We start from the raw sequence: 27903 nt of genomic DNA, 5'->3' as shown, positions 1-27903 counted from the left end.
GCAGGCAGATGCTTAACCGCTGGGCTACTAGTGCTCATTCCAACTAATCCTCTCTTTCCAGGTCTCTGAGGAGGTAACAGTGTATAAAGGGAAATGGGCTTGCAGAAGAGCAGGCATCTACAATTGGACCCACCCGCTGCACAACCCTGGAACAGCTGAATTTCAATTCTCTACTGTTCCAAGCATCAGTAAGTCCATCAGACGGCTTCCCTTGTTTTCTTTTCAGATGGTGAGACTTCAGTTAGCCTGGAATTAATGATTAACAGTTGCTATTTGAAAATGTGGTTAAGTGCAGCTTTGGCCAACAGGCATTCTCATGTTGAGTTTGCCCAATGGTTAAGGCACACGGGCAAATTTAAGTTCTCTAAGCTTCTCTCTGGGTCACTTGTTTGAATACACAGTAAAACGAGAGAGAAAAAAAATCAGTGTATTGAAAAAGCAAGCACCTCTCCCAGAGTACATGTTTGATATGCAAAGATTTTAAGGACTTTCACAGGCATTCTGCACAAGGAAACAATATTACATCACACTGGGAATCAGTAAAAGTAAATATTAAAGTTAAGTGAACAGTACTTGCAAACACTCATTTAGAAGAGAATGGCCATTTTGGAAGACAAAAAACATTCTTATTAAGAATTGCAACAAGGAAGGTGTTTCAGGTATGATTTCAAAAATTATTATTTAAGATGTCCCTCAAACAATTATTCCTTGAAGTGCCTTTTTCTGGGGAGTTAAGAAAATCTTAGGGAATAAAACATGTCTGATTTAATATTTTGGAAGTTTTTATTTAATATCCATAAGCAATGTGGGAGGAGATTGCAGAATGGAAGAAGAGTAATAGTTTGTACTCAGTAGCAAGTATTTTAGAAATTAAAAAGATATTCAAGAATAATATGAACACATTGGAAGATGATCTGTCTCATAGATTTCCCTTGAGACAGGAAAACTGTCTCAAGTTTTCCATAGAGATGTCGATTCAGGGCTTTGTGGGGACAAGTATGTATGTAGAAAACTAAGACAATCTAGGAATATAGTTGCAACCTCATTTTAAAAAATAGAAAATTTTAGAAGTAGAAAATCAGTTATAGCTTCTTTGATAGATTTAGGAAAGAAACTTCAACAATGGAAAAAAAGGAAATGAATTGGAAGAGAAGATAAACATGGAAATGCTGAGATGGAGAAAGGGTCAGACGATCATGAGAAATGTCTGATTAACAGTGAGCTGGAGGCAAATGAGAGGGAGGGACGGAAGGAAAGGGGACGACCCTTCTCTCCAAGTCCTTGGTTCCTCCCAACCGCGAACGTGTTGCTGCTGCTGCTAGGTCGCTTGACCACTGCACAAGTAACCATAGTGAGGAATACTCTAGGATTGGGGGGAGGATAAAATTCAGCATTATGATAAGGAGCTCTGTGAACACTATGGAATTATTTACTCCTCTCCCTCCAAACTTCTTGTAAACTCTGACATCAGTAAATTAATTATAAATTCATGTCTAATGTTCTAAACATATGCACATTTTTAATTTTTTCTAGGATGACTTTATTATATCAAATGGTACATTTCACTTTATTTGCCTCAGTTGCTGGTGGTAAGTAGAGTTTTATATTTAGTGTGGACTGGAAAGAGTTTGGTTCCCTGACTTGTGGATTAGAAAACAGCAGGGCATAAACCCAAAAGGGAAAATCACACGTTATCTTATTAATATTTTATTTAAGAAGGTCTAGTCGGGGGGTGGGTCTAAACCTGATACTAATTACCATCAAACTAGTAATGAGTGATAATGATATTTTGAGATACCTGAAACTGCAGTGTTTTCAAATCTGCTATTTTTATTACGACAAAGGCACAGGTCCTGTGGACACGAATGCATTTTGTTCTTACACTAGTCATAGAAAGATATGCCATATTTTAGTTAGAAGTTAGTGAAAATAAAGTTGGAATTTCTCCCCATTTAAATCCATGGACTACATAATCCTGTAAGCCTCTAGTGATAATTTCTACTGTTCTTTACCTATGTACTTTTCCACATACTTACTGGCATGTTGATTATTACTGAGATAGAATTACTTATTTTTAGTTTTACTTATATTTTTGTTGCTACAATAAGTTTGAGTTATATTTTGTTCTGCCCAAATATTTTAATTTTTGTTATATATATATATATACTTATATATTTAAGAAAACCAAGGGTTGTATCTTAGTATTTGTCAAGGAAAATATACCAAGATTAAAAACTCCAATACATTTATTCAGTGATTAAATAATAATGGCCTAAAAATCCACAATCCGGAATGTTAGATGTTTCATTCTAGAAACAGAAGAAAATTTCAACTTTATGTAATTTAGTTTTGTTTGTATTTTTAACTTACTTATGGTTTCAGTGGAAAGTGAAAGTGAAGTCGCTCAGTCGTATCTGACTCTTTGCGATCCCATGGACTGTGGCCTACCAGTCTCCTCCGTCCATGGGATTTTCCAGTCAAGAATACTGGAGTGGGTTGCCATTTCCTTCTCCGGGGGATCTTCCTGACCCAGGGATTGAACCCGGGTCTCCCACATTGTAGGCAGATTCTTTACCATCTGAGTCACAAGGGAAGTCCTTCAGTGGAAGGGGCTTCAATAATTTTTCCAAGAGTCTAAAGTTTTTGTTACTAAAATGACCTATTTGTTTGGTTTTGTTTTATTAAAATACAATTGATGTACAGCACCGTATATGTTTAAGGTGTTCAGTATAATGATTTTACTTACATACATCATGAAATGATGGCCACAATAGATTTAGTGACCATCCATCATCTCATATAGATACAACATTAAAGAAACAGAAAAAAAATGTGTTCCTTATGATACAGTCTCGTAGGATTTACTCTCCTAACTTTCACATATAATGTACATCAGTGTTAATTATATTTATCATGTTGTACATTTCTGGTACTTATTTATCTTATAACTTGAAGTTTGTACCTTTTGAATTCTTTTTTTTTTTTTTGGCCATGCCATGCGGCATGCAGGGTCTTAGCTCCCCAGCCAGGAATCAAACCCAAGCCCTCTGCATTTGGAGCACAAAGTCTTAACCACTGGACTGCTAGGAAATCCCCCCTTTGACTATTCATATCCAATACCCTTTTCCTCAAGTGACTGTCTCTGGTGTACACAAATCTGATCTCTTTTTAAACAATGTTTGTTTTTAAAGTATAACTGATGTACAATGCTATGTTAGTTCCTAAAAACAAAGCAAATGAACAAACACGATGAAACAGAAATAGAGTCATAGAAACACAGAATAAACAGGTGATTGCCAGAGAGGAGGTGGTAAGGTGAAGAGAGAAGTAGGTGAGGGTGATTAGGAGGTCCAAACTTCCAGCTGCAAATAAATGATTTGTAGTAATAGACTGTACAGTGTGGAATATGGTCAAGATTTATGTACTACCTCTGTATGGTGACTGATGGTAACGAGATTTGTCGTGATGATAAACTGGTCACTATGTTGTGCAACAGGAACTAACATGGTGTTGTAGGTCAATTGAACTGGTCCATTTAAAAGGGTGAAGTGATATAATACCTTATCTCATCAAGGGCCACCAAACGCTACCCAAAGCAGTAGGTACCCAAAGTTGGGTAGCTACCCAAAGGCTACACGGAGCCTTTGTTTCACACAAGCATGACGTTTAGACACAAAGAAGTGATGGGGAAAGGAAAAGCAGAGACCATTCTAGACCTGGATGGGGTCCTACAAGGCATTTTTGCCAGAAAAGTTCTGAGAAACAAATCAATTACTCTCAAAGCACCCACATCTCCAGACAATCACTCAGAAGCGCTGTTCTATTGAGACACACATGCCGTTTTATAATTTTCTTTTCTATCTATGGCTGCTTATCCAATAAACTAAAAGTGTTGATGGCCCTGGTTTCTAAGTTCTGGCGTATTTCCCATTAGGTAGATCTATTTCACTTGCTTTGTGAGATTATTACCTGATTGGACATGTGCCCCATAAAATCCAAAATCACATGTGTCATGTATTACAACCTAGAGTGTGTAACCACGCTGTTCCAAGATGCTTACTTTAGAGGAGGAGACATTACTGTGGTTTTCACGCCAAATGCCAAGCACTGTCAAATCATCTGCACCCACCATCCAAGGTGTTTGCTCTTCACTTTTATGACTGAATCATCATCAGAAGATCCTACCAAGTGGTAAATGTTTGCTTTTCTACATAGAGGAAATAGATTGTATATGACAGACAATTACCACCAATGAACTGTCATCTACCATTTTATAAAACTTAATGTTAACATTGGAAAATATATCTTCCTTCAACTGAAATATTAAACATTTACAGAAGAAAGAGCAGCGTTTAGGCAGGTCAGGAGGAAGAGACGTGCCCCTCAGTGTGGACTTTCCAACTTCTCTGGTGGTCTGAATATTAACGATACTCTCTGATATTTTTCTACTTTAAAGCCAGTTCATCATTTTGTTCTTTGCCTTTCAATTGATTATTGATATTTTATATTATTCAAATTAGTACATTTCCCTCAATGATGTTATTAGAAAAAGAATTCATCGTTCATAAAGGTAATTTGAAATAGTACAATGATTTCATATCACCCCAAGACTTTTTGCCATTTTTGTCTTCTCTATTATATATGTATAGATGTCTAATCATTTGAAATAATTTGAAGCCATCATAAAATTTCACCCTTAAATATTTCAGTATACATTATCGTACACAAAAGACATTAAAAATTAGTTTATATCATCTCAGTTGTCCTTCCAATGTAATTTACAGCAATTAACCAGAATCTTATCAAGATTCACAAATTACATTTGATGGTTTTGTCTCTATAGTCATATTCTTAAAAATCTTGGGACATTCCACCTACCATTTTTGTTTTCATATTGAGCTTAACATTTAATAATAAAGCTTTACTGCAGAATGACATTATCAACATCTTTATGCACTATTGCTGCATTCAGAGTATTTACATAGTTCCCTGAACTTATAAAATTTATTATTCTAGAATCTACGACTAGGGTTGGCTAAGTTTTCTTAATAGGCATAAAGGAAATATCGTACGCTTTGTGGATCCAATAGCAAAATCAAGGATATTATATAAATACTTATATAATGATTCAAAATATAATCACTGAAAACTATAGAAACCATTCTTAGCTCATGAACCATATATTGAAACAGCAGAGTTGCATTTAACTGAAAGGCCATAGTTCACCCACTCCTATTTCGTGTTTGGAAGGAAAATTTTATGTCCTCTTTCCAATGTCAGGATGTTGAAAACCAAATTCACAGTCTCTTAAGAAAATATTTGTTTTGGCATGAGATAAAGGAATTTGTTTCCTTCTCTTTGACGCTCTGTGGGCTGACTTTTAAGATCCATTATTTTAAAAACATACATTTTCACCCAGTAATGTTATTTCTTTAAAAAAAAACAGGTATACTTGCATCCTGAAAGATAGTGTTACAGAAACACTGCCAATGGTGAATATGACAGGAGCAATTTCTGGATATTCTTCCAAGCAATGCTTGCACCAAATAAGTGGTAAGATGTCTTGCTAGAACTGATATTTATTAGTTACTGTGATGTATACATGTAGTTACACCAGCTATAGTTTTATGGCTGTAAAATGAAATCCTGCAATATGGAAACAAAGCCTCTCAGTGAAGTACTCTTCACATAGAGTAGAAATTAGCACACACGCGTGTCTTCCCCCAGCACCCCATTATGTTGGGATTGTGCTTAATCTCTCAGTCATGTCTGACATTTTGTGGCCCCATGGACATAGCCCGCCAGGCTCCTCCGTCAATGGAATTTTGCAGGCAAGAATATTGGAGGAGGGTGCCATTTCCTACTCCACAGGATTTTTCCAACCCAGGGATTGAACCCCTGTCTCTTGTGTCTCCTGCATTGGCAGGTAGATTCTTCACCACTAATGCCACCTGGAAAGCCCCACCCCGTTACAGTTCGTTAATATTTATCTCGTTGGACACATCCAACTACGTCAGTTCATCATTCATCTTTTTCCCTCTCCTTTCCAACTTAAAGTTTTATATGAAAGTCCTTATTAAATATATTAATTCAAATCAAGGAAAGCAGCTATAAAGGTTGAGATGACACTTGCCATAATAGTGAAATAGATACTAGTATAGGTTAATTAGTGAATCAGTCCATTAGTGGAGTTAAGGAGACAAGAGAGGCCAGTTTATAAAACTGAAGCAGAAATGTACAAGTCTCATATTGCTGCAGTGTAAGGAGGACACTGGCATTCTCTTACTATTTCCACAGAAGAGTAGGAATTAAGCAGATTAAAATAAAACTAGAGGATTTCTGAGAAAAAGTCAGTGAAAGAGTAGAAAGAGTAAGTCTGGAGGAACAGTGGCTAAGATTGAATTATCAGACTTGACCTCAGAGACTGAAAAATAAACATATATTCTGATTTTATTTCCAGCTTGCAACAAAGATGTGTATGTGGACCTAAACATGAAGGGGATGAACTATAATAGCTCGATCACCCAGAGTGCTCAGGAATGCCAAGAGAGGTGTACAGATGACATACACTGTCATTTTTTTACATTCTCCACAAGGCACTTTCCAAGCATAAAGGATCGGTGAGTGAGCTGTGGGCTGATGGAAAACAAAATGGAATTCTTTTTTTTTTTTCCTATCAGCTTGATGTCAACTTTTATTTTTAACCCATGCAAGACAATTCTAAAAATACTAATACTATAGATTTTTTGGTGAAAAATGTATTTAAAGTCCAACTTAGATGCACTTCCTTTCATAATACAGAATCTGTCTTTCAATGACACTTACCAAAAATGTTAAATCCACCTCCTAGCTAATTTATTGTTGTTGCTGTTTAGTCTCTTAAGTTATGTCCAACTCTTTTGTGACCCCATGGATTATAGCCCACCAGGCTCCTCTGTCCATGGGATTTCCCAGGCAAGAATACTGGAGTGGGTTGCCATTTCCTTCTCCAGGGGATCTTCCTGACCCAGGGACTGAACCTGTGTCTGCTGCTAATTTATAGAGTGCCACATTTTTTAACTGGCAATTTTAAAACAGTTTCAAAGGTCAGTCAGTTCCATTCTCAGCCTAAAGGATGTTACAATCTGAACTTGTAGAATCAAAAAGAAAAACCTATTTAGATATCCTCCCAAATAACAGTTCCCCACCTGAGACAAAGTAACTGAAACCCCGTGTGAAATACTTTAAAACTTGTCCCACTACTAGATTTTGAAATATTCCAGGGATAAATCTATTATGTAAAAATATAAAAGGATATGATTTGTAACTGATTAACCTCTTTTCTCTTAAGAAATATTTTTAGGGGAAAAGATCATTAACTTTTAAATTTAGAAATATTTGAGATATTCTGGATTTGTATAGGGAACTACTGTTATCTGGAACTTCCCTGGTGACTCAGGGGTAAAGAATCTGCCTGCAGTGCAGGAGCCATAGGAGGTGTGAGTTCAATCCCTGGGTTGGGAAGATCCCCTGGAGAAGGAAGGGGCAAACCACTCCAATATTCTTTCCTGGGAGATTTCATGGACAGAGGAGCCTGGCAGGCTATAGTCCATGGGTTCGCAGAGAGTTGGACATAACCGAAGCGACTTAGCACACACAAGAACTATGCTTATTTGAAATCCAACAATGAAAGAACTCAAAATGACTAGTATTTGGATTTTAACATTCTGGTCTACACATTCACAAAAAGGAGATGAGAGGAAATAAAGTGTCAAAGATTTACTTGAAGAAAAGCAATGAATGATAACACAAGATGAAGTTCCAAATCAATAGTTAAGGTTTCGTGGTTTATCTTTAGCTCTGCTCAGACCCACCTTTTTACATATTTTATGTGGAAGAGTCAATGCAAAGTGAACAGCAAGCCAGGATATCAGGAGTTGCTAGGTGTTATTTGAAAAGTTAAAATGGTAAAATTGAGATGAGTTTGAGAAGTCTTTAATTCCTACATCTCCACTCTTCATGTCACTACCCATCTAAAGCTGTCATTTTACTGATGAAAAAATAAAACTGACAAAATTCACAGAACCACCAACTCCCAGCAGAGATGAGACTCAAGAGCAGCTGTCTAGTTGCTCAGATAAATGTTTTCAGAGCAATTCTTTAGCTTCCATGCCCAGGCCATCTCTAAATGTGAATTTTTTATTACCTTATATTTTTCCTTACTTGCGTTTGGAGGGATAAAATAATTTTCCATTTTGGTCTTTATTCAGTAACACTTGTCTGTTGAAGAACACCCAAACAGGGACACCAACCAGCATAACGAAGCTCCATGAAGTGGTGTCTGGATTTTCTTTGAAGTCTTGTGGCCTTTCTAACCTGGGTAACTATTATTTTCTTAATGAGATAGTTTAGCCATTTAATGCTAATGATATGTACAATGGGCCTCACTTAGGATACCAATTTGTGCTTTTATCTTCCTCATGAGAAAAAATTCATAAAGTTCTACAGGACTAAAATTTATATTGGAATTTAAAGCTTAAAACAATCACTTCAGTTATCCTAATTTTAAAAGTGTAAAAGATCTTGGGATAAACAAATCTTTTAACGTTTCTAGTAAGACCTTGTTTCTTTAGAGACGTTTTAGGTTCACAGCAAAATTGAGAGGAAAGAATAAAGATTTCCCTTAACCTCCTGCCCAGACATGTAATCAGCCTCCCCTATTACCAGCATCCCTCACCAGATGGTACATTTGTTACAACTGATGAACCAATATCATAATCACATCATAATCACCCAAAGTTCACTCTTGGAGTCATACATCGTATGGGTCTGATCAAATACATAATGGCATGTTTCCATCGTCAGAGTACCATTCAGAATATTTTCACTGCCTTAAAACTTCTCTGTGTTCTGCCTGTTCATCCCTCCCTCATCTCCCAACAAATTTTTATGTGGAATTTACGAATACCATGAGTGGGGTTTTTACCTTTACCGATGCTACCAATGAACTGACCTTCTGAATACAATTTCTTCTGTCGTGCAGCTTGTATTAGGGACATTTTCCCTAGAACGGCGTTTGTGGACACTACCATCGACACCGTCATGGCCCCAGATCCCTTTGTCTGCCGCAGCATTTGTACTCACCATCCCAGTTGTCTGTTTTTTACCTTCTTGTCTGAAGAATGGCCAACAGCATCTGAAAGGTAAGGAGTTAAGATTAAGGGTCATGTGTTATCTTTTGAAACAGTTGATCAAAACCCACCCTTGAAAATTCTGAGCAACTACAAATTTTATCTAAATGTCTCTCTAGAGATAAAAACTGCAAGGAAGAATCCTAGCTCCTCTCTTTCCATTTCCCACTTACTGACCAGAGGACTCTTGCTTTTCTTTAGGTTAGGGAGGTCTTTGCCTTCAGCAAAAGGAGAGCAACAGAGGATGAGATGATTAGATACCATCAGCGACTCAATGGACTTGAATTTGAACAAATTCTGGGAGATAGTGAAGGATAGGGAAGCCTGGTGTGCTGCAGTCCATGGGGTCCCAAAGTTGGACACAACTTAGGGACTGAACAAGAATGACAACGAGAGAGTTGCTAGTTCTGAATAGAAGGAAGAAAATAATGCTAGTCACTGAGAGGTATCAGCGCAATGCCTGGTTTAAGATCATTGACCCTGAAGTACAAAGAGCTGGAAATAGCAGTGGCCTGTCAAATTCAAAGTGGAGAGGGGTGGAAACAGTGGCCTTCATCAAAAGAATTGGGGATAATGGTGGAGGACGCTTTGAGAATTTAGGCCATTTCCCTACCAATGGATACTAACACAGGAAACTGTAATAAAAGCACGGGAAATTGCTATGATCATCAAAAGGATGTTTGTTGCCCCCATTAATAAAATTCACTAAAAAAAGGAGAAATCATCTTAAGACTGTTTGCTTAAAAATCTAGATTGTAGGTATTATCCGAATCTGAATTCTTAAGAGTCCCTTGCCATTTGCTTGACATGGCTGTTCATTCCTGGGGAGAGTGTCCCCCAGAGCAATTCAGCCAAAATAAGCCCTTGAGCTCCTGCCCATCAAGCAAGACTGGTGGTTTATTAAGGGAGGATATAACTACAGAAGCATCAATACTAGGATTGTCGCATGAGAATATGTTACTTTCATTCTCTCAATATGGTTCTAAACATGGAGATGCGATAAGTATGCTCAATAGATTAAAAACCTTGTACTGCTTGGGCCAGAGTGGAAGTAAAACAGAAGTGATCAGATTGGGATATATTGTTAATGTAGAACCAGTAAGATTTGCTGATGGATTGAATACCAGCATGAAGGAAAAAGTCAGTGATGGCTGCAAAATTTTTGGCTCAAGAAAGCTAGAAGGATGGAAATACCAATGAAGAGATGAGGGAAGATTTCCTATGGAGTTGATTCAAAAGGGAAGAGCTGTCTGGTAGTCTATGGGAAAGAAATATCGAATTGTCAGTTAAAAAGAGAGATTTAAGTCAGTGATTAGGTATCCCTAGCTGGTAATTAATGCCTCTGAAACTGCTGAGATCATTAAAAAATTGAACAGAGAGAAGGAGGGCAAAGATTGAGCCTTAAGGCATTAAAAATTTCAGAACTTAGAAAGATGCCTTTGTAAGGTGTTATTTTGTCTTAATCATGGTTCTCTTTCTTGTATATTCCGTTTATAAAATTCCAAGTCAATAACTATAAGAGCAGGTATTTAATCATCATTACAGGGTGAGAGAAGAACATGGGTGCTACAAGCCAAGACTTGGCCTCTTAAATTCGAATTAATGAATATTAAATAAAACGAAATCTTCATTTCCTCAGCTGTATTAGCCACATTTCAAGAATTCATCATATGGCTGGCTAGTGGCTATTGTAGTGACTAGCATAGATGTGGCGTGTTTACGTCATTGCAAAAAACTCTGTTGGACATCACTGCCCTGGACTGTGATTTTGTACTAGTTAGGAAAGGTTACTTCCTCCCAGAGAAATGCCGCCTGGGTGTGGAGCCTGCATTTATCTTTGTCTAAGCCTACAGCAACCCTGGGTAGCATATTTCTAGACAGCATGAAAATTCTTGGATGGTTGAGATAGTCTAGGAAAGTTGAGAGAAAGGAAATGAAAAAAGAAGGTACTAGGAACAGTGATGTTGAACAGAGCAAGCTCAGAAAATTTAGAGGCAGTTTGGAAAATTTGTCTGCAACCTATGCAACCTAGAGTCTGACTCAGTGTACTTTCAAAACGGAGCTGATTTCTATATGTGCAATGAAAATGTCTTCTTTGATATGTTTTACATGGTGCCTCTTGACTTCCCTTTTTCACTTTTAGAAATCTGTGTCTCCTTAAAACATCTTTAAGTGGATTGCCAAGCTCACGCTTTAGAAAGAACAAAGCTTTTTCTGGTTTTAGTCTACAAAACTGCCGGCACAGTGTCCCAGGTAATCAGTGCAAGCTCCTTCTTTGATCAAGGTCAACAAATGGGTGGGAGGGTTTTGCATTTTACATCTCAATATGTGCTTCTGCTGTCCAGTGTTCTGCCATTCTTCATTCTATCGCAACACTGATTTCTTGGGAGAAGAACTGGACATCGTAGACGTGGACGGGCATGAGGCCTGCCAGAAAACATGTACCAACAGCATCCGCTGCCAGTTCTTTACCTATTCTCCATCTCAAGAATCATGCAACGGAGGGAAGTAAGACATAGGTCAAGTCCCATAGACGCTACTGTCCCAGCTTGTTGAGAGATGTGTTATGTTTACACCATTTTGCTTCCAACCTGCAGGGGTAAATGTTACTTAAAACTTTCTGCAAATGGATCTCCAACTAAAATACTTCATGTGACAGGAAGCATCTCTGGATACACGTTAAGGTTATGTAAAATGGATAATGGTGAGTTTAATGTCACTTGAAAAAAGTGATAACCTGAAGGAGTTATTTTATACTGAGTATGTCATGACTAAGAGAATCAATAATAGCCACAGAGGCGAGAAAATTAATAGAACAATGAAGCTAGTTGCAATTTTCTGTTATTTTCACTGCTGTCAATCAGGCTGATCTGTTTTAAAGGTAAGTATTGGGCTTTAACTAAACTCTGCATTGCCTGGCATTAATTAAATATATGTTATAATCCCTGGGTCAAGAAGATCCCCTCGAGAAGGGAATGGCAACCCACCCCAGTATTCTCGCCTGGAGAATCCCATGGGGTTGCTAAGAGTCAGACACGACTTAGTGACTAACATTTTTTGCTTAAACATTTTATAGTTTGATACATTTATATAACCAGTATTTTCTGGTGAGGCTCAGATTTAGTCAACATTTTTATGTCTGTTTGTTGATATCAAGGTCAATGATCTTTCTTATTATCCTTTATAACAGAAATATCAACCAGCATCTTAATTAGTCATTTTCTATTGGTTGTTACTTGATCTTTAACTGAAATATAAACAACCATCTTATGTTTGGAAAATTATGTTATATATACAAGAAATATTCAGTAACTCCTCCTCCAGGGACTTCAGATTTCCTGCAAGTGTTCGGAGTATTTATGAATATTAGCAAAAGTTAACAGTAAAACCTTATTAACTTGTAACAATGAGTATGAGAGAGTGGAAATAAAAAGATTATCTATATTAAGCAAGACCTATAATAATATAAAAATGATAATACCAGATCAGCAGGACTTCCATTCCAGTGGCCAGTTTCTGAGCATAGTAACAAAAGATGGTTTGTAGGCAAGCAACACTAAGGGACAGAATAGGAACATTCTCCCTGCACGTATTCCTCCCTAAATTATCGTAATAACCTATGACGACTTTAGTGTTCATTGATTTACATACACTGCATGTTTCTAGACTTTTATTGCTTACTGCCCAATATTACAATGCAATATAAATTAAGTTGCAGCTGAGATTTAATGAGTGAAATGGAAGTGATAATTATGCTTTGTAGTAGATTTCAAAGTATGAAAATCTGTGTCAGAAATACTGGCTCTACTGAGAGGTGAATAAATAAATCCTGAGGTTCTGAAAACTTGTTTTGTAGAACACACAATGTTACATTGTGTCCAATATTACCCTGCTGCTGCTGCTGCTAAGTCGCTTCAATCATGTCCGACTCTGTGCGACCCCATAGACAGCAGCCCACCAGGCTTCCCCGTCCCTGCTGGGAAATTCTGCCTTCCTAGAGTTTAGAGGGGCTCTGATGGGACTCTGGATGGTTCTAGCCTCTTTACGAAGACAGTCAGTTGAGTTGTATCTCATACCTTCTCTGTTTTTCTTACAATAAATTTACCCAAGACAAAAAGGAGCATTTACAGTCTTTCTGTTGTCCTGGTGGTACCAAGCAATAGAAAGAATGCAGCCGATTTTATCGTCAGTGATGGTAATATCGTTTTAAAAAGGGGAGCTAGCACTTACACCATTAATTGAAGAATCCATTGTCTACCCTCCTTCCTTATGTTCCTTTCTAACCAATCTATGGACTCTGGTCTCTAAAGGTTGCAGACTATATCAGGTGTAGACTAAACAGAAAATATAAGATAAAGGAAAATAAAATCTTGTGTCTTTTTAGTGCACCTTCTAAAATAAGTGAAATGAGCTGATTGGGTTTTGCTGCATTGGATTAAAAATGTGCTAATATTCAAGGGAATATCTGACCGAGATGTTTATATCTTTTACTGTCATTGGTTTATACTATAACTTAACTTTCTGGAGACACAGAGCAATTGCCATCCAAAGAAACATCTATTAGTTCAAAATGCATGGGTATTTTCAGCACTTTGTTTGAACTGAGAAACGAACACCAAGATCTGTAACTCAACTTAACAAGGTCTTTATTTACGTGTTCTTAATATATTTTAGTTACTGCTGACATATTAATTTTCCAAGTCAAGAAAGAAACTGAGGGGTGAGTTTGAATCAAAGTCCTCGGAAATATCAAGGGTCGAGCATAAAACCCCAATCTGTCAACAAGACCAAAGGGCAGAAGCAGTTCACAAAGAGAAGAGAAGCCGGGTTGGGGTGGGGGTAGAGCCCGGTGACTGACCGGGCCAAAGGGTAGCTGGGGTGGGAGGGCAGTGGGAAGAACTGGACAAAGACTACAAGCTGAGTGCAAGGTGCTTGCCTCTAACCAGAGTTCTCAAATGTCAGTGAGGCAGATCAAAACTTAGGTGGTTAGGGTCCACTGTCCGAGTATCTGATTCATGACGTCTAAGGTCGGGCCCAGGAGTGATCATCTCTCACAAATTCACAGGTCATACCTGGGAGGTTGGTCTGCGGGCCAAACTTGACAACCATCGCTTTAAAAGAACCGCTGGGGTTGTCGTTTCAGGGAGGGTAAGGCTCGAAGTCCCAGATGAGGCATTATTTTGTTGTTGCTGTTCAGTCGCTCAGTCATGTCCAACTGTTTACAACCCCATGGACTACAGCATGCCAGGCTGCCCTGTCGTTCTCTACTATTTGGGGCATTATTTGGGAACGTGCAATTACAAGGTGACCCACTCATTCGGGTTTTATGTCCATATTGTGCTTTGCCAACTTGAGTCTAAAGTATCTTCAAGTGAAGGTCATGGTACATTATTGAACCCAGGGAAGGGCGTTCTTCGCTATGTGCCTGAAGGAATGTAACTACTGATGGAAAATGAAGATTTAGGAAGCTATTCACTGCAATCCTTCTGTTGTAGTATGTATAACCAAAATCAAGACCAGAATTGTTGGAGGAACCCAGTCTGTTCACGGAGAGTGGCCATGGCAGATATCTCTGCACGTGACATCACCCACCCAGAGACACCTGTGCGGGGGCGCCATCATCGGAAACCAGTGGATATTAACAGCTGCTCACTGTTTCAAGGAGTTCAGTACCACTGCTGGTTTGACTTGTTCACCATGCTGTTGAATATATTAATATTAAATCGACTCTAGTGTTTTATTTCAGAGATGTAAATTTTCCTATTTGCTAAATTAATTTTCTGTCTTTAGTGGGGAAAAAAGCCAAAAGGAAGAGCTGTTCATATTCTATACCAGCACCAGAAAAGGTGCAGGAACATAGCTGTTTGACTCCATAATATTCCACTTTTCTGGTTAAATGTATACACATCCCCAGGGGACTTCTGGTTACCTCCTGTTGAGTATGTCACCTTCTGTGCACTGTCCTGGGCTTTGGGTTTAGGACTAAACTCAAAGAGAATGTCCCGCTTCCTGACTGTAATTTCCTATTTATTCTCCACTCCCCTCTGTCTCCTCCTCCTCCTTCTTCTCTCTCTCTCTCCCTTCCCCTCTCCCCACCCCTCACTCTATTTCCAGACACAGAAAGAAGGATTTATTATACATCATCATATTGGATTCCCTACCTCAGTCATTTTCATTACTGGCCAGATATAAAAGCTCCATCGAGCGCGTACAGACTGTATGTATCCCAGGGAATTTTAGTTGACCAGATTCCCTCTTTGCACTGCAGTATCTTCTGGGTTGTTTTTAGACTCAGATTTGTGGTTTTCTTGGTTTATTTTTATCTTTATGCATCTTACTCATAACTCAAAGATTTGAGGTCAATAGTCTCTTTTAGCTTTTACATATGGGACAGTGGGGTGCCAGAAAGTATGAGTGAATTTCTCAGGGTCACAGCCAATCAACAGCAGCACTGAAAGTAAAACCCAGAACTCTGTGTGTGTGTGTGTGTGTGTGTGTGTGTGTGTTGAAGGGTGGAAAAAGTATTCATTGATGTTTGTGTTTTTAATATAAGGTAAATGATAGCCCTGGACCTTCCATAAAAGAGGACTATGTGACTGAAAAATCTTAGCAGAAAATCACTTCTTTCCACCTAAAAGCCCCCCACTTGTAGAAAATATTAGCCAGCTAGGAATGGTTAGTTAAATAGCACTGTATCTCAGAAGGTTGGGAATTATTTGCTAAAGGAATTCTCTTTTCCTTTCTTGCTTACTCCTTAGGGTCGAGTCACCTAACGTGTTGCGTGTCTATAGCGGCATTTTGAATCAATCAGAAATAAAAGAGGATACATCTTTCTTCGGGGTTCAAGAAATAATAATTCATGATCAATATGAAAAGGCAGAAAGTGGATATGATATTGCCTTGTTGAAACTGGAAACAGCAATGAATTACACAGGTATGGAAAATTTGAAACAGAAAGTTGTCTGCAGTGATGCGGGGCTTCACACTCCCAGGTCCATGGCCTGACCCTGGCAATTCCTCCGAGTGTTACTGTCATTAAAAAGCGAGAAGGGCTGCAAAGCTCCCCTTTCAGTCCATTAAGACTGAGTGGTGGTCCAGTGGTTGAGATTTTGCCTTTCAATACAGGGGGTGCAGGTTTGATCCCTGGTCTGGGAGTTACGATCCCACATGCCACATCCCACAGGCAAAAAAAAAATCAGTGCATAAACAACAGAAGCAATATTGTAACAAACTCAATAAAGGCTTTAAAAATGGTCCATATTTTTAAAAATGCATATTCACATAAAAGACTGACGTGCTGTCCTGATGATTGAATCTATTTTTTTGTGGGGAGGGGTTAAGATGGCAAGTTTTCTTCAGATTCACAGAATGACATGACTTCATAATATATTGGAATGTTAAAGATGATTTATATCTCCTTTTTAAGGAAGAAAGGATGGCAGGTCAGAATGATGAAGCAGTTTCTATAGGATCACAGACCTCATCAGAGTGACAGAGTTAATGGAGGAGGCTGTCTCTTGTTCCCCCCTCTTTGATGTATGACAGATAACTCTGAACATGAGGAGTGAAAATGTATGACAAAGAGGCAAAAAAAAAAAAAAACACGAATATAATAAACTGGGAACACACCCTAATCATAGAAAGTGAAGGAAGAGAGTTTTCCTGGTAAATGTGATGTATCCTGCTTCTGATAACTAAACTGTGATTTTTAAAACTTAGATTCTCAATGGCCCATATGCCTACCTTCCAAAGGAGACAGAAATGTGATGTATACTGAATGCTGGGTGACCGGATGGGGATACAGAAAATTAAGAGGTAAGAAAATATATTTCTCTGTGTGCTAAAGCTGAACATACAGAACATAGTTTAATCACAACGCTTTCTGCCATCTCAAGTCACACAGCTAAAACGAGAGTAAAATAATAACATTATTAAATTGCAGAAAGCGTATTCATAAGGATGGAAAGGCAAAAATCACCCAAATGAAGATACCTCGCCTGTTTGACTGGAAATTTTAAACATGACAATCTCTTTAAAGACTCATTACTTTTAATGAAGTTTAATTCAAAACCTATCACTTATCAATAAATGTCTTAGCCTGTTTTCCAATTATTTTCTCTGGGAAGTAATTCCAGTTAAAGCCATAATTAATTTTGAGCTTAATTAACATGAACAAAATGGTACAATAGTGAGAATAACATCTTCTCTACACGCTGTAATTACAAAAGTTCTGTGAACTAAGCCTGATTTCTTTTTTCTTCTAGATTTTTAAATAGGTATGGTTTTTATTTTAAATATATGTACTTATATTTGAATTTATATTATATGTATGTGGTTATTCCATTTATAAACCAAAATTTTGTTTTAGACAAAATACAGAATACTCTCCAGAAAGCCAAGGTACCCTTGATGACAAATGAAGAATGCCAGGCAGGTTACAGAGGGCACAGAATAACCAATAAGATGGTTTGCGCGGGCTACAGAGAAGGAGGGAAGGACGCTTGTAAGGTAACCCTGTCTTCAGCCAATTGAATAAACTCAAATTAGAAAGTTTAATGCATTAAAAATTTTTTAATTTTTAAGTTAAATTTTTTTACTAATTTATTTATATTTGCCTGTGCTGGGTCTCTGCTGCTGCGCAGGGGCTTTCTCTAGTTGCAGGGCCCAGGGACTACTCCCAAGCTGCAGTGCTCAGGCTCAGTAATGTGACACCCGGGCTGAGTTGCTTCACATGAGTGGGATCTTAGTTCACAGACCAGGGATCCAACCCAGGCCTCCCCCGCTGCATTGGCGGGTGGATTCTTAATCACTGGGCCAGGGAAGTCCTCTGTTTGGTGCATTTAAAAAAAATCAGTCTTCTGCCAATGAGCAGGGAACACAGTGGGTTTGTTTTTTCCTTACCCTAAAATCTGACGTGGATAGATTGGTGTGGGGGACAGGTAATCTGCTTCTTTGAAGTTTATTAAAGGGTCAAGACAGAATTTCAGGTAAAATCACTCCCAGGACAATGCATTTAAGATGCGAAGTCTGAACTGATCTGTGTGCCTTTTTCTCTTCTCTGTCTGTCACAGGGGGATTCGGGGGGGCCCCTGTCCTGTAAACACAACGAGGTGTGGCACCTGGTAGGCATCACGAGCTGGGGTGAAGGCTGTGGCCAAAGGGAGCGGCCGGGTGTTTACACCAACGTGGTCGAGTACGTGGACTGGATTCTGGAGAAAACGCAAGGCCCTTGAAAGGGTCCTCAGAGACCATTCGACTGCCTGAAGGGTGAATCCGATCATTCCCTGAAGAGGGCTTGGATTTCACTGAGGAAGACACTGCACCTTCATTTTCCTCCACAGGCTACAATTCTGAGACTGCCACAGACTGCAGGGGTGGGTGTTAGTAAGAAAAAGCAAACTGTCGTGCTCCCTAAGCTCCCAGGGTTCCGTGATGATCAGAGTCCGACTTCAGTGTCCCATCTCTGTCTGTTGGCTATACCTCTCCGAAACCAAAGATATACAATAAAGATTAAGATATTTAAAGATGAAAGCATAGCCTGATAGACCAGAAAAGAATCAAGTGGTGGCACCAAAGCATCGGGTAGAACTGCTCAAAGAAACCACTGTAAAAAGGTGTGGTGCATGAAACATGCCAAGCGGAGCAAATAGGAACCGAGACAGCCATCATCCAATCGCAAGATTCTGCGCTCTGCGTATGGGGAATTCTTTCGGGAAGAAAGAACTTCACTGAATTTGATGGCAGGTTTCAGAATAATCAAGAATTCTTGTCGTTAATTTTTAAATGGGTTTGGGTAGATGATTAAGTGAGTGTGAATGTGGACTCCAGAATTTCTGCAAGGAAAAGGATTAAAAGCAGTGATCCACCTGGAAGTGGGTCCTCTGTTTGTGCGTGGATTTCATATGCATTTGGCACAGTTTTGGATGCAGGAGTGCTGGTGAAGATGAGCGGGGTGAGCTAAAGAGTTAGACAACCTGCCTCTGTGAGTGTGGGTTCACAAATCTACATTCGTAGATGATAAATGTACCGGACAGGAATCCATGTAACATGCACCAATCCTACAGGTGAAAATGATTTGGGAACACATGGACGGGTACAGTAGCATCTTCAGCATTTTCAAGGCAGCACCTTGTATTCTCAGTACTGGGATGTTCCCCGTCATGCAAATATTTACATGGGTATTGTTTTTCATATAGTCTAATCATCTAAAATTTGCACTATCTCCACCAGTTTTCAATCCATGCCAACAACCTGTGTCAAGATTCTATCTAATATGCACAGTATTGATTGAGCAGACTGAACTGGGGGGAACACGGTGGTGAGCCAGTCACTATATCTCTGCCTTCAGGAAGCTTCCAGTCTGGTTAGCAGGAGCCACAAAAAGAAAATAATTGCACATGTATAAAATACAGAATTTTAAATGGAAATGAGGAGGCAACATAGGGTTCTACGAGAAGGAAGGGGAAAAGAGAATTTGGAGCAGGTTCAAAGACTGGGATGAAAAGGAATTTTCTGAGGAAGACACAGTGAAAACAAAAGCAAAAAAAAAAAAAAATCAAAAACACTGGAATGGTATTAAGACCTTGGCTCCTGTCCCGCCTCATTAAAGACTCAGGGAAACTTTGCTCCATTTTGACGAAGAGGCTTGTCCCAACTGGTCCTGTTGGACCCCCTCCTCCCTTCACCCCCGGGGTCCTCCTCACCCTCTCATCTTCTGTTCTTACAGGCTTTCCCCAGGGCCTACATCAGAGTGGGGCAGAAAGGGCCTGTCCCTATCCTTGTGCAAGAGACTTTCCCACACTCTGGTTAAGGTCTTCCAAGTTCACATGTAGAGACTTCACTACTGCCCTAGGCTCCAGCACTGTGAAGGGTGGTGCCGTGCTGTGGCAGAGGTTTCCTCTCTCAGCCCGCCTCTCCCCGAGAGCCTGAAGCTGCCTGGTACCCTGGGGGGGCGGTGGTGCGCTTCTGGGGGCCTCTCCTGACATCCATCCTATTTCCCTCGAGGAGTATGCATGCATTGTTCATCCATCAGAGCAGGCAAGCTTCTCTTTCCTTCTGTCCTTCTCAAGGCCATCTACTGACCGAAACTGACTCTTCCAAGCAATTTTTCAACTAGGAATGTGCGCGCATGTGTGTGTGTGTGTGTCTGTCTGTCTGTGCGCGCGCGCTCATGCCTGGGGTTGGGGCGGGCGGGAATGAATGAAAAGGAATGTTTCTGATAACCACAACACTTAACACTCACTCAGCTTCACTGCTTGTCTGGGTCTTGATCCCTTATCTTCAGATGAAGATTTAGTTTACTAGGGCTTGGGTAACAACACACTGCCACAAACTGAACGCTTTAAAACAACAGAAACTCTTTCTCTCACAATTCTAAAGGCTGGAAACCAGAAATCAAGGTTCAGCAGGGTCATGCTTTCTCCAAGGCCCCCAGCGGTGGGTCTTTCCTGGCCTCTAAATTTTAAATTATGGCCATCTTAGATCTCTGGGGGACTTCCCTGATAGCTCAGTTGGTAAAGAATTCGCCTGCAATGCAGGAGACCCCAGTTCGATTCCTGGATCGGGAAAATCCGCTGGAGAAGGGATAGGCTACCCACTCCGGTGTTCTTGGGCTTCCCTTGTGGCTCAGATGGTAAAGAATCCACCTGCAATGTGGAAGACGTAGGATCAATCCCTGCGTTGGGAAGATCCCCTGGAGAAGGGAAAGGCTACCCACTGCAGCATTCTGACTTGGAGAATTCAGTCCATGGGGTCGCAAACAGTTGAACAGGACTGAGTGACTTTCACTTAGATCCCCAGGGCAGTCAGGTGTGAAAGCAGAGTCCTGACTGACCATTGCACCACCTGGGAATTCTTCAATTAGGAGCTTCTGGAGAAGCCATTTAAGCAATCCTTTAAGGATATCATTTCTATCATTTCATTCAATCCAAGAGAGTTAAAATGGACATCCTAGAGTTAACAGGTTGTTAAGTGGATATCCTAAACTTAAATTTTAGTTGGCCAACCGGTCAGCAATTACTGTTGTTAATAATAATGGGAGCATCACTTCTGGCTAACAAGAGTAAGTGAAAGTGTTAGTCGCTCAGTTGTGTCTGACTCTTTGAGACTCCATGGACTGTAACCCACCAGGCTTCTCTGTCCATGGAATTCTCCAGGCAAGAATACTGGAGTGGGTTGCCATTCCCTTCTCCAGGGGATCTTCCCAACCCAGAGATCAAACCTGGGTCTCCTGCATTTGCAGGCAGAGTCTCTACCATCTGAGATACCAGGGAAGCCCAACAAGAGAAGAAAAGAATGCAATTAAGAATATGACAATATGTCCATCTTGCAGAATGCCTGCTGTGTGCTTTGCTTCTGTACTCCTCGTCACCACCATGCAAGACAAGGTAGTATTATCCCCATTATAGTATATTATGTTGTTGCTTTTACAGGGGAAAAAAAGGACAAAACACCTTGCAAGTATTTTCCTCTCAGTTCTCCACTTTCCCTCTAGATGGCACTTTGGTACCTCCTTTGGCCTCATTTTAAACCCTAGGATCGAACAGAATGCACTTAATTTATGATATATGTAAACAAATTCTGTGTATTGATATATATCTGGGAACACTAAATCAAATCAACTGCTTCAATTCAAATTCGCATGACTTTTCAAATATAATGGTTGTAAATATCTAGTTCCTAGACAGTAGCTTGTCCTTTAAACCACGTGCTCCAGAGTTCCCCAGCTTTGGGGACTTCACTTCCCCTTAGTGACCAACTACAGGAGCCCCCAGCAGTGGGCGACCCTGGGCCTGGGTCCCAAGGTGCGCTCCCAAAGACCTCTAGAGCTGCAGACCAAGTGCTTACCTGTCTTCTAAAAAATCATCCCCTGCCACTTGCCATCTGGTTGAATCACATGGCTTGGGACTTCTTTTCTAAACCATATTTACGTATTTATTTGGCTGCACTGGGTCTTAGCTATGATAGGCGGGATCTTTAGCTATGGCCTGCGAACTCTTAGTTGCAGCATTTGGGACCTAGATCCCTGACCAGGGATCGAACCCAGGCACCCTGCTTTGAGAGCTTGGAGTCTTAGCCACTGGACCACCATGTGTGTCCCTCGGGACTTCTTCTTGCCATCTCTCTGTGGTTTCCTTTAAGCAGCTACAACCCTTCCTCCCAACCCTCAGCTGTCTATGCGTCCCCCCTTCCCCCCACTTGGCTTGGTCCACATGTGAACACAATCCCCCTCCCTTGAGTATTCAGAGTATTTCAAAGATCACACTGCAATATTGAAAACAAACAAACAGAAACCTTTGAATTCTGAAGGCTTGGTGAGAATAAAAAAAAAGAAAAGAAAAACACACCTCCCCTCAAAACACATACACACACATTCGCACACCCCACATTTGGAAGGAAACAGTGGAAACAGTGACAGACTTTATTTTTCTGGGCTCCTAAATCACTGTAAATGGTGATTACAGCCATGAAATTAAAAGACGCTTGCTCCGTGGAAGAAAAGTTATGACCAACCTAGTCAGCATATTAAAAAGAAGAGACATTACTTTGCCAACAAAGGTCCGTCTAGTCAAAGCTATGGTTTTTCCAGTGGTCATGTACAGATGTGAGAGTTGGACTATAAAGAAAGCTGAATGCCGAAGAAATGATGCTTTTGAACTGTGGTGTTGGAGAAGACTCTTGAGAGTCCCTTGGACTGCCAGGAGATCCAACCAGTCCATCCTAAAGGAGATCAGTCCTGGCTGTTCATTGGAGGGACTGATGTTGAAGATGAAACTCCAATCCTTTGGCCACCTGATGCGAAGAACTGACTCATTTGAAAAGACCCTGATGCTGGGAAAGATTGAAGGCGGAAGGAGAAGGGGATGACAGAGGATAAGATGATTGGATGGCATCACCGACCCAATAGATATGGGTTTGGGTAAGCTCCAGGAGTTGGTGATGTACAGGGAGGTCTGGCGTGCTGCAGTCCACGGGGTCCTAAGACTCTGACACGACTGAGCGACTGGACTGAACTGAAAGACTCCGTGAGTCCAGTTACTCCAAGACTCCGTGAGTCCAGTTGTTCCACTGAGGTTTCCCTACTGGCAGTGTGTCTCCCGGACCACCCGCCCCCGCCTCCCCGCCCCCAGCTTGCAGAGACCAGCGAGCCTGGGGCCGAAGCTCATACTGTTTTGTAGCTTTGACAAAAAAAATCTCTTAGGGAGTCTTAGCATTTGGGTTTGTTCACTACATGGGACAGAGAGAAGGCCTGGGGTACAAACCTGCCCTGAGTCATGGACTGTATTTAACAAGCCTGCCAGCGGACTTAGGGACTTGAAAAATTTAAAAAACCAGTGGGAAGTAAGTCTAGGGAAGTAGGTGCAAGTTTCCCAAAGGGAAGTGTGAAACCGTCAGAGCTTCCAGGTATGCACACCAGAGGGCGCAGTGATTCTGTGAGCAGAAGACTAATCTAGATCTCAGAATCTAGAACCGAGACATTTTTGAAGCCTCCTGTCACTCCCCTCTCGGCTCTACCTTAGCCTGTCTTCAATTTGAAGCCTCGAGTTTTCAAAACTTACTGGAGTCCTGTCTTAGCTTGAGCATCCCATAACAAAACCACAATTCCTACTAATCAGAGATACTTAGATGCTGTGGAGGGCACGTTGTGCAGAGCCCCTGAACAGATTTTTGGCTCCACAAATTTGTCTCTGGCTCCCACGCAGCTCTTTAGAAACTTCTGTCCCCCTAGCTGTGTCTGGACATCTCAGAAATGGACTTGAAACACCTCCCCAGTTCAGCCACTATATCACTAAACTAGAATTGCCTTCCGTGGAAGAAAAAAAAAAAAAAAATAGGGCCTTTAAGAAATTGAGTTCAGATGATGGCCCCCTGATAAGAGGGGTCTGTTCATCAGATATTTCAGTGCCCACACTCTGGGGGGAAATAAGGCCTCCAGAAGTCATGTTATTCTGACATAAGCCATTAAATTATTTATTTGGCATAATTTGGCCTAAGATTTACTTTCTCACGCCATCTTATTGGGAGTTAGTGGGAACAGTGAGTATAAAGCAAGCCATGAGAATTGTTGTTCAGTTGCTATGTCATGTACGACTCTTTGCAACCACATGGACTGCAGCACACCAGGCTCCTCTGTCCACCACTGTCTCCCAGTGTTTGTTAAATTCATGTCCATTGAGTCAGTGAAGCTACCTAACCATCTCAGCCTCTGCCACCCCCTTCTCCTTTCGCCCTCAAGCTTTCCTAGCATCAGGGTCTTTTCCACTGAGTTGGCTCTTTACATCAGGTGGTCAGAATATTGGAGCTTCAGCTTCAGAACCAGTCCTTCCAGTGAATATTCAGGTTTATTTCCTTTAGGACTGATGACTTTGATCTCCTTGCTGTCCAAGGGACTCTCAAGAGTCTTATCCAGCACCACAATTTGAAACCACAGATTCTTTTGTGCTCAACTTTCTTTATGGTCCAACTCTCACATCCATACATGACTACTGAAAAAAACCACAGCTTTGACTACACGGAACTTTGTTGGACTGTTTACCAAAAGAACCTGACATTTACATCTAACAGTATGATTAATCTCAATTTTTAATCCAAATCTGGATTCCATGTGCTTGTGTTTCATGCTGAATTTTCCCATCTGTTTTCAAATTTGACATTGCTCTGAAGTTTCCCTTTTAAACTATGTTAATTGGGTTCTAGAAATATAAAGATGACTGGAAAGAATTAAGTCAGAATATGAGCAGTGCATTGGGATTGTGGAGGGGATTTTTATTCATCTCTCTCTGTATTTTGATGTATTTTACAAGTTTCCTCAAGAAATATGTCTTGTATTTATATTCAGAAAATACCATTAAAATTCCTAAATATTTAAGACTGTTAAATTTTTATTCTTGATCATTTGAACATGAACATAAGCCAAAAGCTTCTCCCAGTTAAGAACAGAAAACTTTTAGCACTGAAACACATAATGAAATATTTAATGATCATTTTATATGACTGGATCCACTGATAGCAAAATAACCACATTTTTAGACACACATCAAAAAAATCTTTAAAGAAACTGACATTATTTTAAAGTTCATGAATTAGTTATATTTTAGATTTATTCTACTTTTGATCACAGGGATGAATCACAACCGTTGTTCTGCTGTCCTCTTGTTTGGGGCTTCATTTGGGTACCTCTTGCCTCTTTGATCATTAGAACATACAAAGAATGTCTGTAGAAGCAGTAGATGCTTCCCACGAAAAGTGAAGTGAAGTGAAAGTCGCTCAGTCATGTCCAACTCTTTGCGACCCCGTAGACTATACAGTCCATGGAATGCTCCAGGCCAGAATACTGGAGTGGGTAGCCTTTCCCTTCTCCAGGGGATCTTCCCAACCCAGGGATCAAACCCAGGTCTCCCACACTGCAGGTGGATTCTTAACCAGCTGAGCCACCAGGGAAGTCCAAGAATACTGGAGTGGGTAGCCTATCCCTTCTCCAGCAGATCTTCCTAACCCAGGAATCGAACTGGGGTCTCCTGCATTGCAGGCAGATTCTTTACCAACTGAACTATCAGGGAAGCCCCTGCTTCTCACGGAAGACAGGCTGTTTTCCTTTGGCTGCTAAGGATGATATAATGATCCACACTGTGAGCAGAAGAGGCCGATTTCCAGAGAGCGAGGCTGGTTTTTGGCAGTGCCAATGCCCTGATCAGAATGAGATGACACCGTGAATTCCCATTCCGACGAAGGAAATTAAAAAACCCAATTTGAAACCAGCTTTGACTAGACTTTTTTGCAAAATGAAAAAATGATATGAGCTAAATAATTCAAGCCTTTATTTAGAGCCACAGACACTGTGGGACATTACCTCTCCGCTGGCAAGAGCCTGGCCTCGGAATTCAGCTGCTTCATTCTCCCTGCGTTCTAGTCTCCACCTGCCACCCCAAAAAACTGCCAGCACCTGCAGATCCCCGAGATCTCACCTTCTGGAGCCAGGGGCTGATCTGTGGAGCCAAAACTCCTCTCCCCACTGCCTTAATTTTGGTTCATCAAAAACAGAACATTAGAGAAGATTCTCAAGACTGTTCATAATGGAATAAAACTTGATTCTTTTCTATTGGGGAAAAAAAAAAAAAAAGAATGGTTGTCCAGTTCCGGTGAGGTTGTCAGAGAAGCACAGGAGGAAATTTCTGTGCAGAGGTTACATCTTTGCATTTGACTTCCTTTGTAGCTTAGTCTCTAAAGAATCTGCCTGCAGTGCAGGAGACCAGGGTTCGATCCCTGGGTCAGGATGATTTCCTAAAGAAGGAAATGGCAACCCACTCCAGCATTCTTGCCTGGAGAATCCCATAGACAGAGGAGTCTGGCGGGCCACAGTCCATGGAGTTGCAAGAGTCGGACATGACTTAGCAACTAAACCACCACCACCATCCATCGTGGCGTTTCCTCCGGGCTCTCCCATCCAGTCGCCTGGCCCTGCCCTGTATATAGAGAACCTCTCGTGCTCCAGGGCCAGCAGCGCTGCAGTCACACAGGTCTCTCTCCAGCTGACCTGAAGTCCTGGGGGCTAGTCAGCTACATCTTTCTCCCAATAATTGATCTAATGCAGAAGTAGAAATTGGCTTCCCAGGTGGTGCTAGTTGTAAAGACCCCACCTGCCAAAGCAGGAGACATAAAAGATGCAGGTTTGATCCCTAGGTTGGGAAGGTCCCCTGGAGGAGGGCATGTCAACCCACTCCTGTATTCTTGCCTGGAGAATCCCACGGACAGAGGAGCCTGGCATCTATGGAGTCGCACAGAGTCGGACTTGACTGAAGCGACTTAGCACAGCACAGTTCTGGGTCTTCGTCGCTGCGTGCGGGCTTTTCTCTAGTTGCGGCGAGCGGGGGCTCCTCTCCAGTTGTGGCACTTGGGTTGCTCATGTGGTGGCTGCTCATGTTGCAAAGCACAGGCTCTGGGTACATGGGCTTCAGCAGTGGTGGCTCCCAGGCTTAGCTGCTCCGGGCATATGGGATTTTCCTGGAGCAGGGCTCAAACCTGTGTCCCCTGCACTGGCAAGTGGATTTTTAACCTCTAGGCCACCAGGGAAGCCCTTAAATATGTATTGTATGAATCTTCTCCCAGCTTGTGGTTGTTGATTTTATGTTCTTTATTAAATCTTTTGGTGTACTTTAAGTAAATAATTTGATATAATTCTATATCAAACTACCAGTCTTTTATGATTAGTAATTTTAGGTCTTAATGAAAACCCTTCTTCACTATTAATTTTATACAATTGTTTTCCAAAATATCTGAGCTTTTTTGGTATCACATTGAAGTCTTTCATCCTTCAGGAACTTATTTTGGTATATGGTATGCAGAAAGGATCAATTTTCCCCACACGGATAACCAACCGTCCCAGGGCTGTTTTGAAACCTTGATCCTTTTTTCAGTTATCGGCCATGCCACCACCACGTATATTTTGGTTTCTCGTGTGTGTGAGTCTAGTTCTCTGCTCTTTATTGGGTTCCTCTTCTCGGTTTGTTGATTTTAGTACCAGCATCAAATTTTCTTAATTGACCATTGCTTTGCAATTTGTCTTCCTCTCTGGTAGGAAATGATTTCTCCAATTGTCCTTCTTCAGTGTCTTGTCTATTCTTATGTGTTTGGCACTCCATGTTATTTAGAACCATACTGTCATTTCTTTAAATAAAAAAAAAAAGAGCCTATAGGTGTTTGACTGGAATTGGGTTGACTCTAGATTAATCTGGAG

At 40.6% G+C, this 27903-nt stretch overlaps 1 protein-coding gene across 3 annotated transcripts; it reads left to right on the top strand.

Annotated features, from left to right (window-relative positions):
• The first annotated feature begins 29 nt into the window (after positions 1 to 29).
• On the top strand, positions 30 to 19079 carry F11 (coagulation factor XI). 3 transcript variants are annotated; one of them, XM_055416449.2, is made up of 15 exons: positions 30 to 188; positions 1534 to 1589; positions 4029 to 4191; positions 5447 to 5553; positions 6461 to 6620; positions 8250 to 8359; positions 9023 to 9182; positions 11314 to 11423; positions 11516 to 11678; positions 11768 to 11874; positions 14666 to 14834; positions 15929 to 16104; positions 16890 to 16985; positions 17539 to 17678; positions 18242 to 19079. In XM_055416449.2, the coding sequence occupies exons 2-15, from the start codon at positions 1535 to 1537 to the stop codon at positions 18401 to 18403; spliced, it is 1878 nt and encodes a 625-aa protein (XP_055272424.2). In that variant the 5' UTR covers positions 30 to 188; position 1534; the 3' UTR covers positions 18404 to 19079. The 3 variants fall into 3 exon arrangements, with proteins under 3 accessions (XP_055272424.2, XP_055272422.2, XP_055272426.2); XM_055416447.2 differs by lacking the exon at positions 30 to 188 and adding an exon at positions 573 to 659; XM_055416451.2 differs by lacking the exons at positions 30 to 188; positions 4029 to 4191; positions 5447 to 5553 and adding an exon at positions 573 to 659 and having other exon boundaries at positions 18242 to 19078.
• Positions 19080 to 27903: the final 8824 nt, after the last annotated feature.

The sequence above is a fragment of the Moschus berezovskii genome, chromosome 26 (genome assembly GCF_049115385.1).
Source record: "Moschus berezovskii isolate FMDL1 chromosome 26, NW_MosBer_1.0, whole genome shotgun sequence".
Taxonomy (NCBI): Eukaryota; Metazoa; Chordata; class Mammalia; order Artiodactyla; family Moschidae; genus Moschus; species Moschus berezovskii.
Note: the sequence above shows the minus strand (reverse complement) of the source record. Positions and strands in the feature narration are given on the sequence as shown.

What these genes read in the sequence shown, in the direction of transcription:
- F11 (XM_055416449.2), top strand. Translation starts at nt 1,535, where the DNA reads ATGACTTTATTATATCAAATGGTACATTTCACTTTATTTGCCTCAGTT. An exon ending in GAATCATGCAACGGAGGGAA is followed by an intron (nt 11,679 to 11,767) that starts GTAAGACATAGG and finishes TCCAACCTGCAG; the next exon opens with GGGTAAATGTTACTTAAAAC. An exon ending in GAGGGAAGGACGCTTGTAAG is followed by an intron (nt 17,679 to 18,241) that starts GTAACCCTGTCT and finishes TGTCTGTCACAG; the next exon opens with GGGGATTCGGGGGGGCCCCT.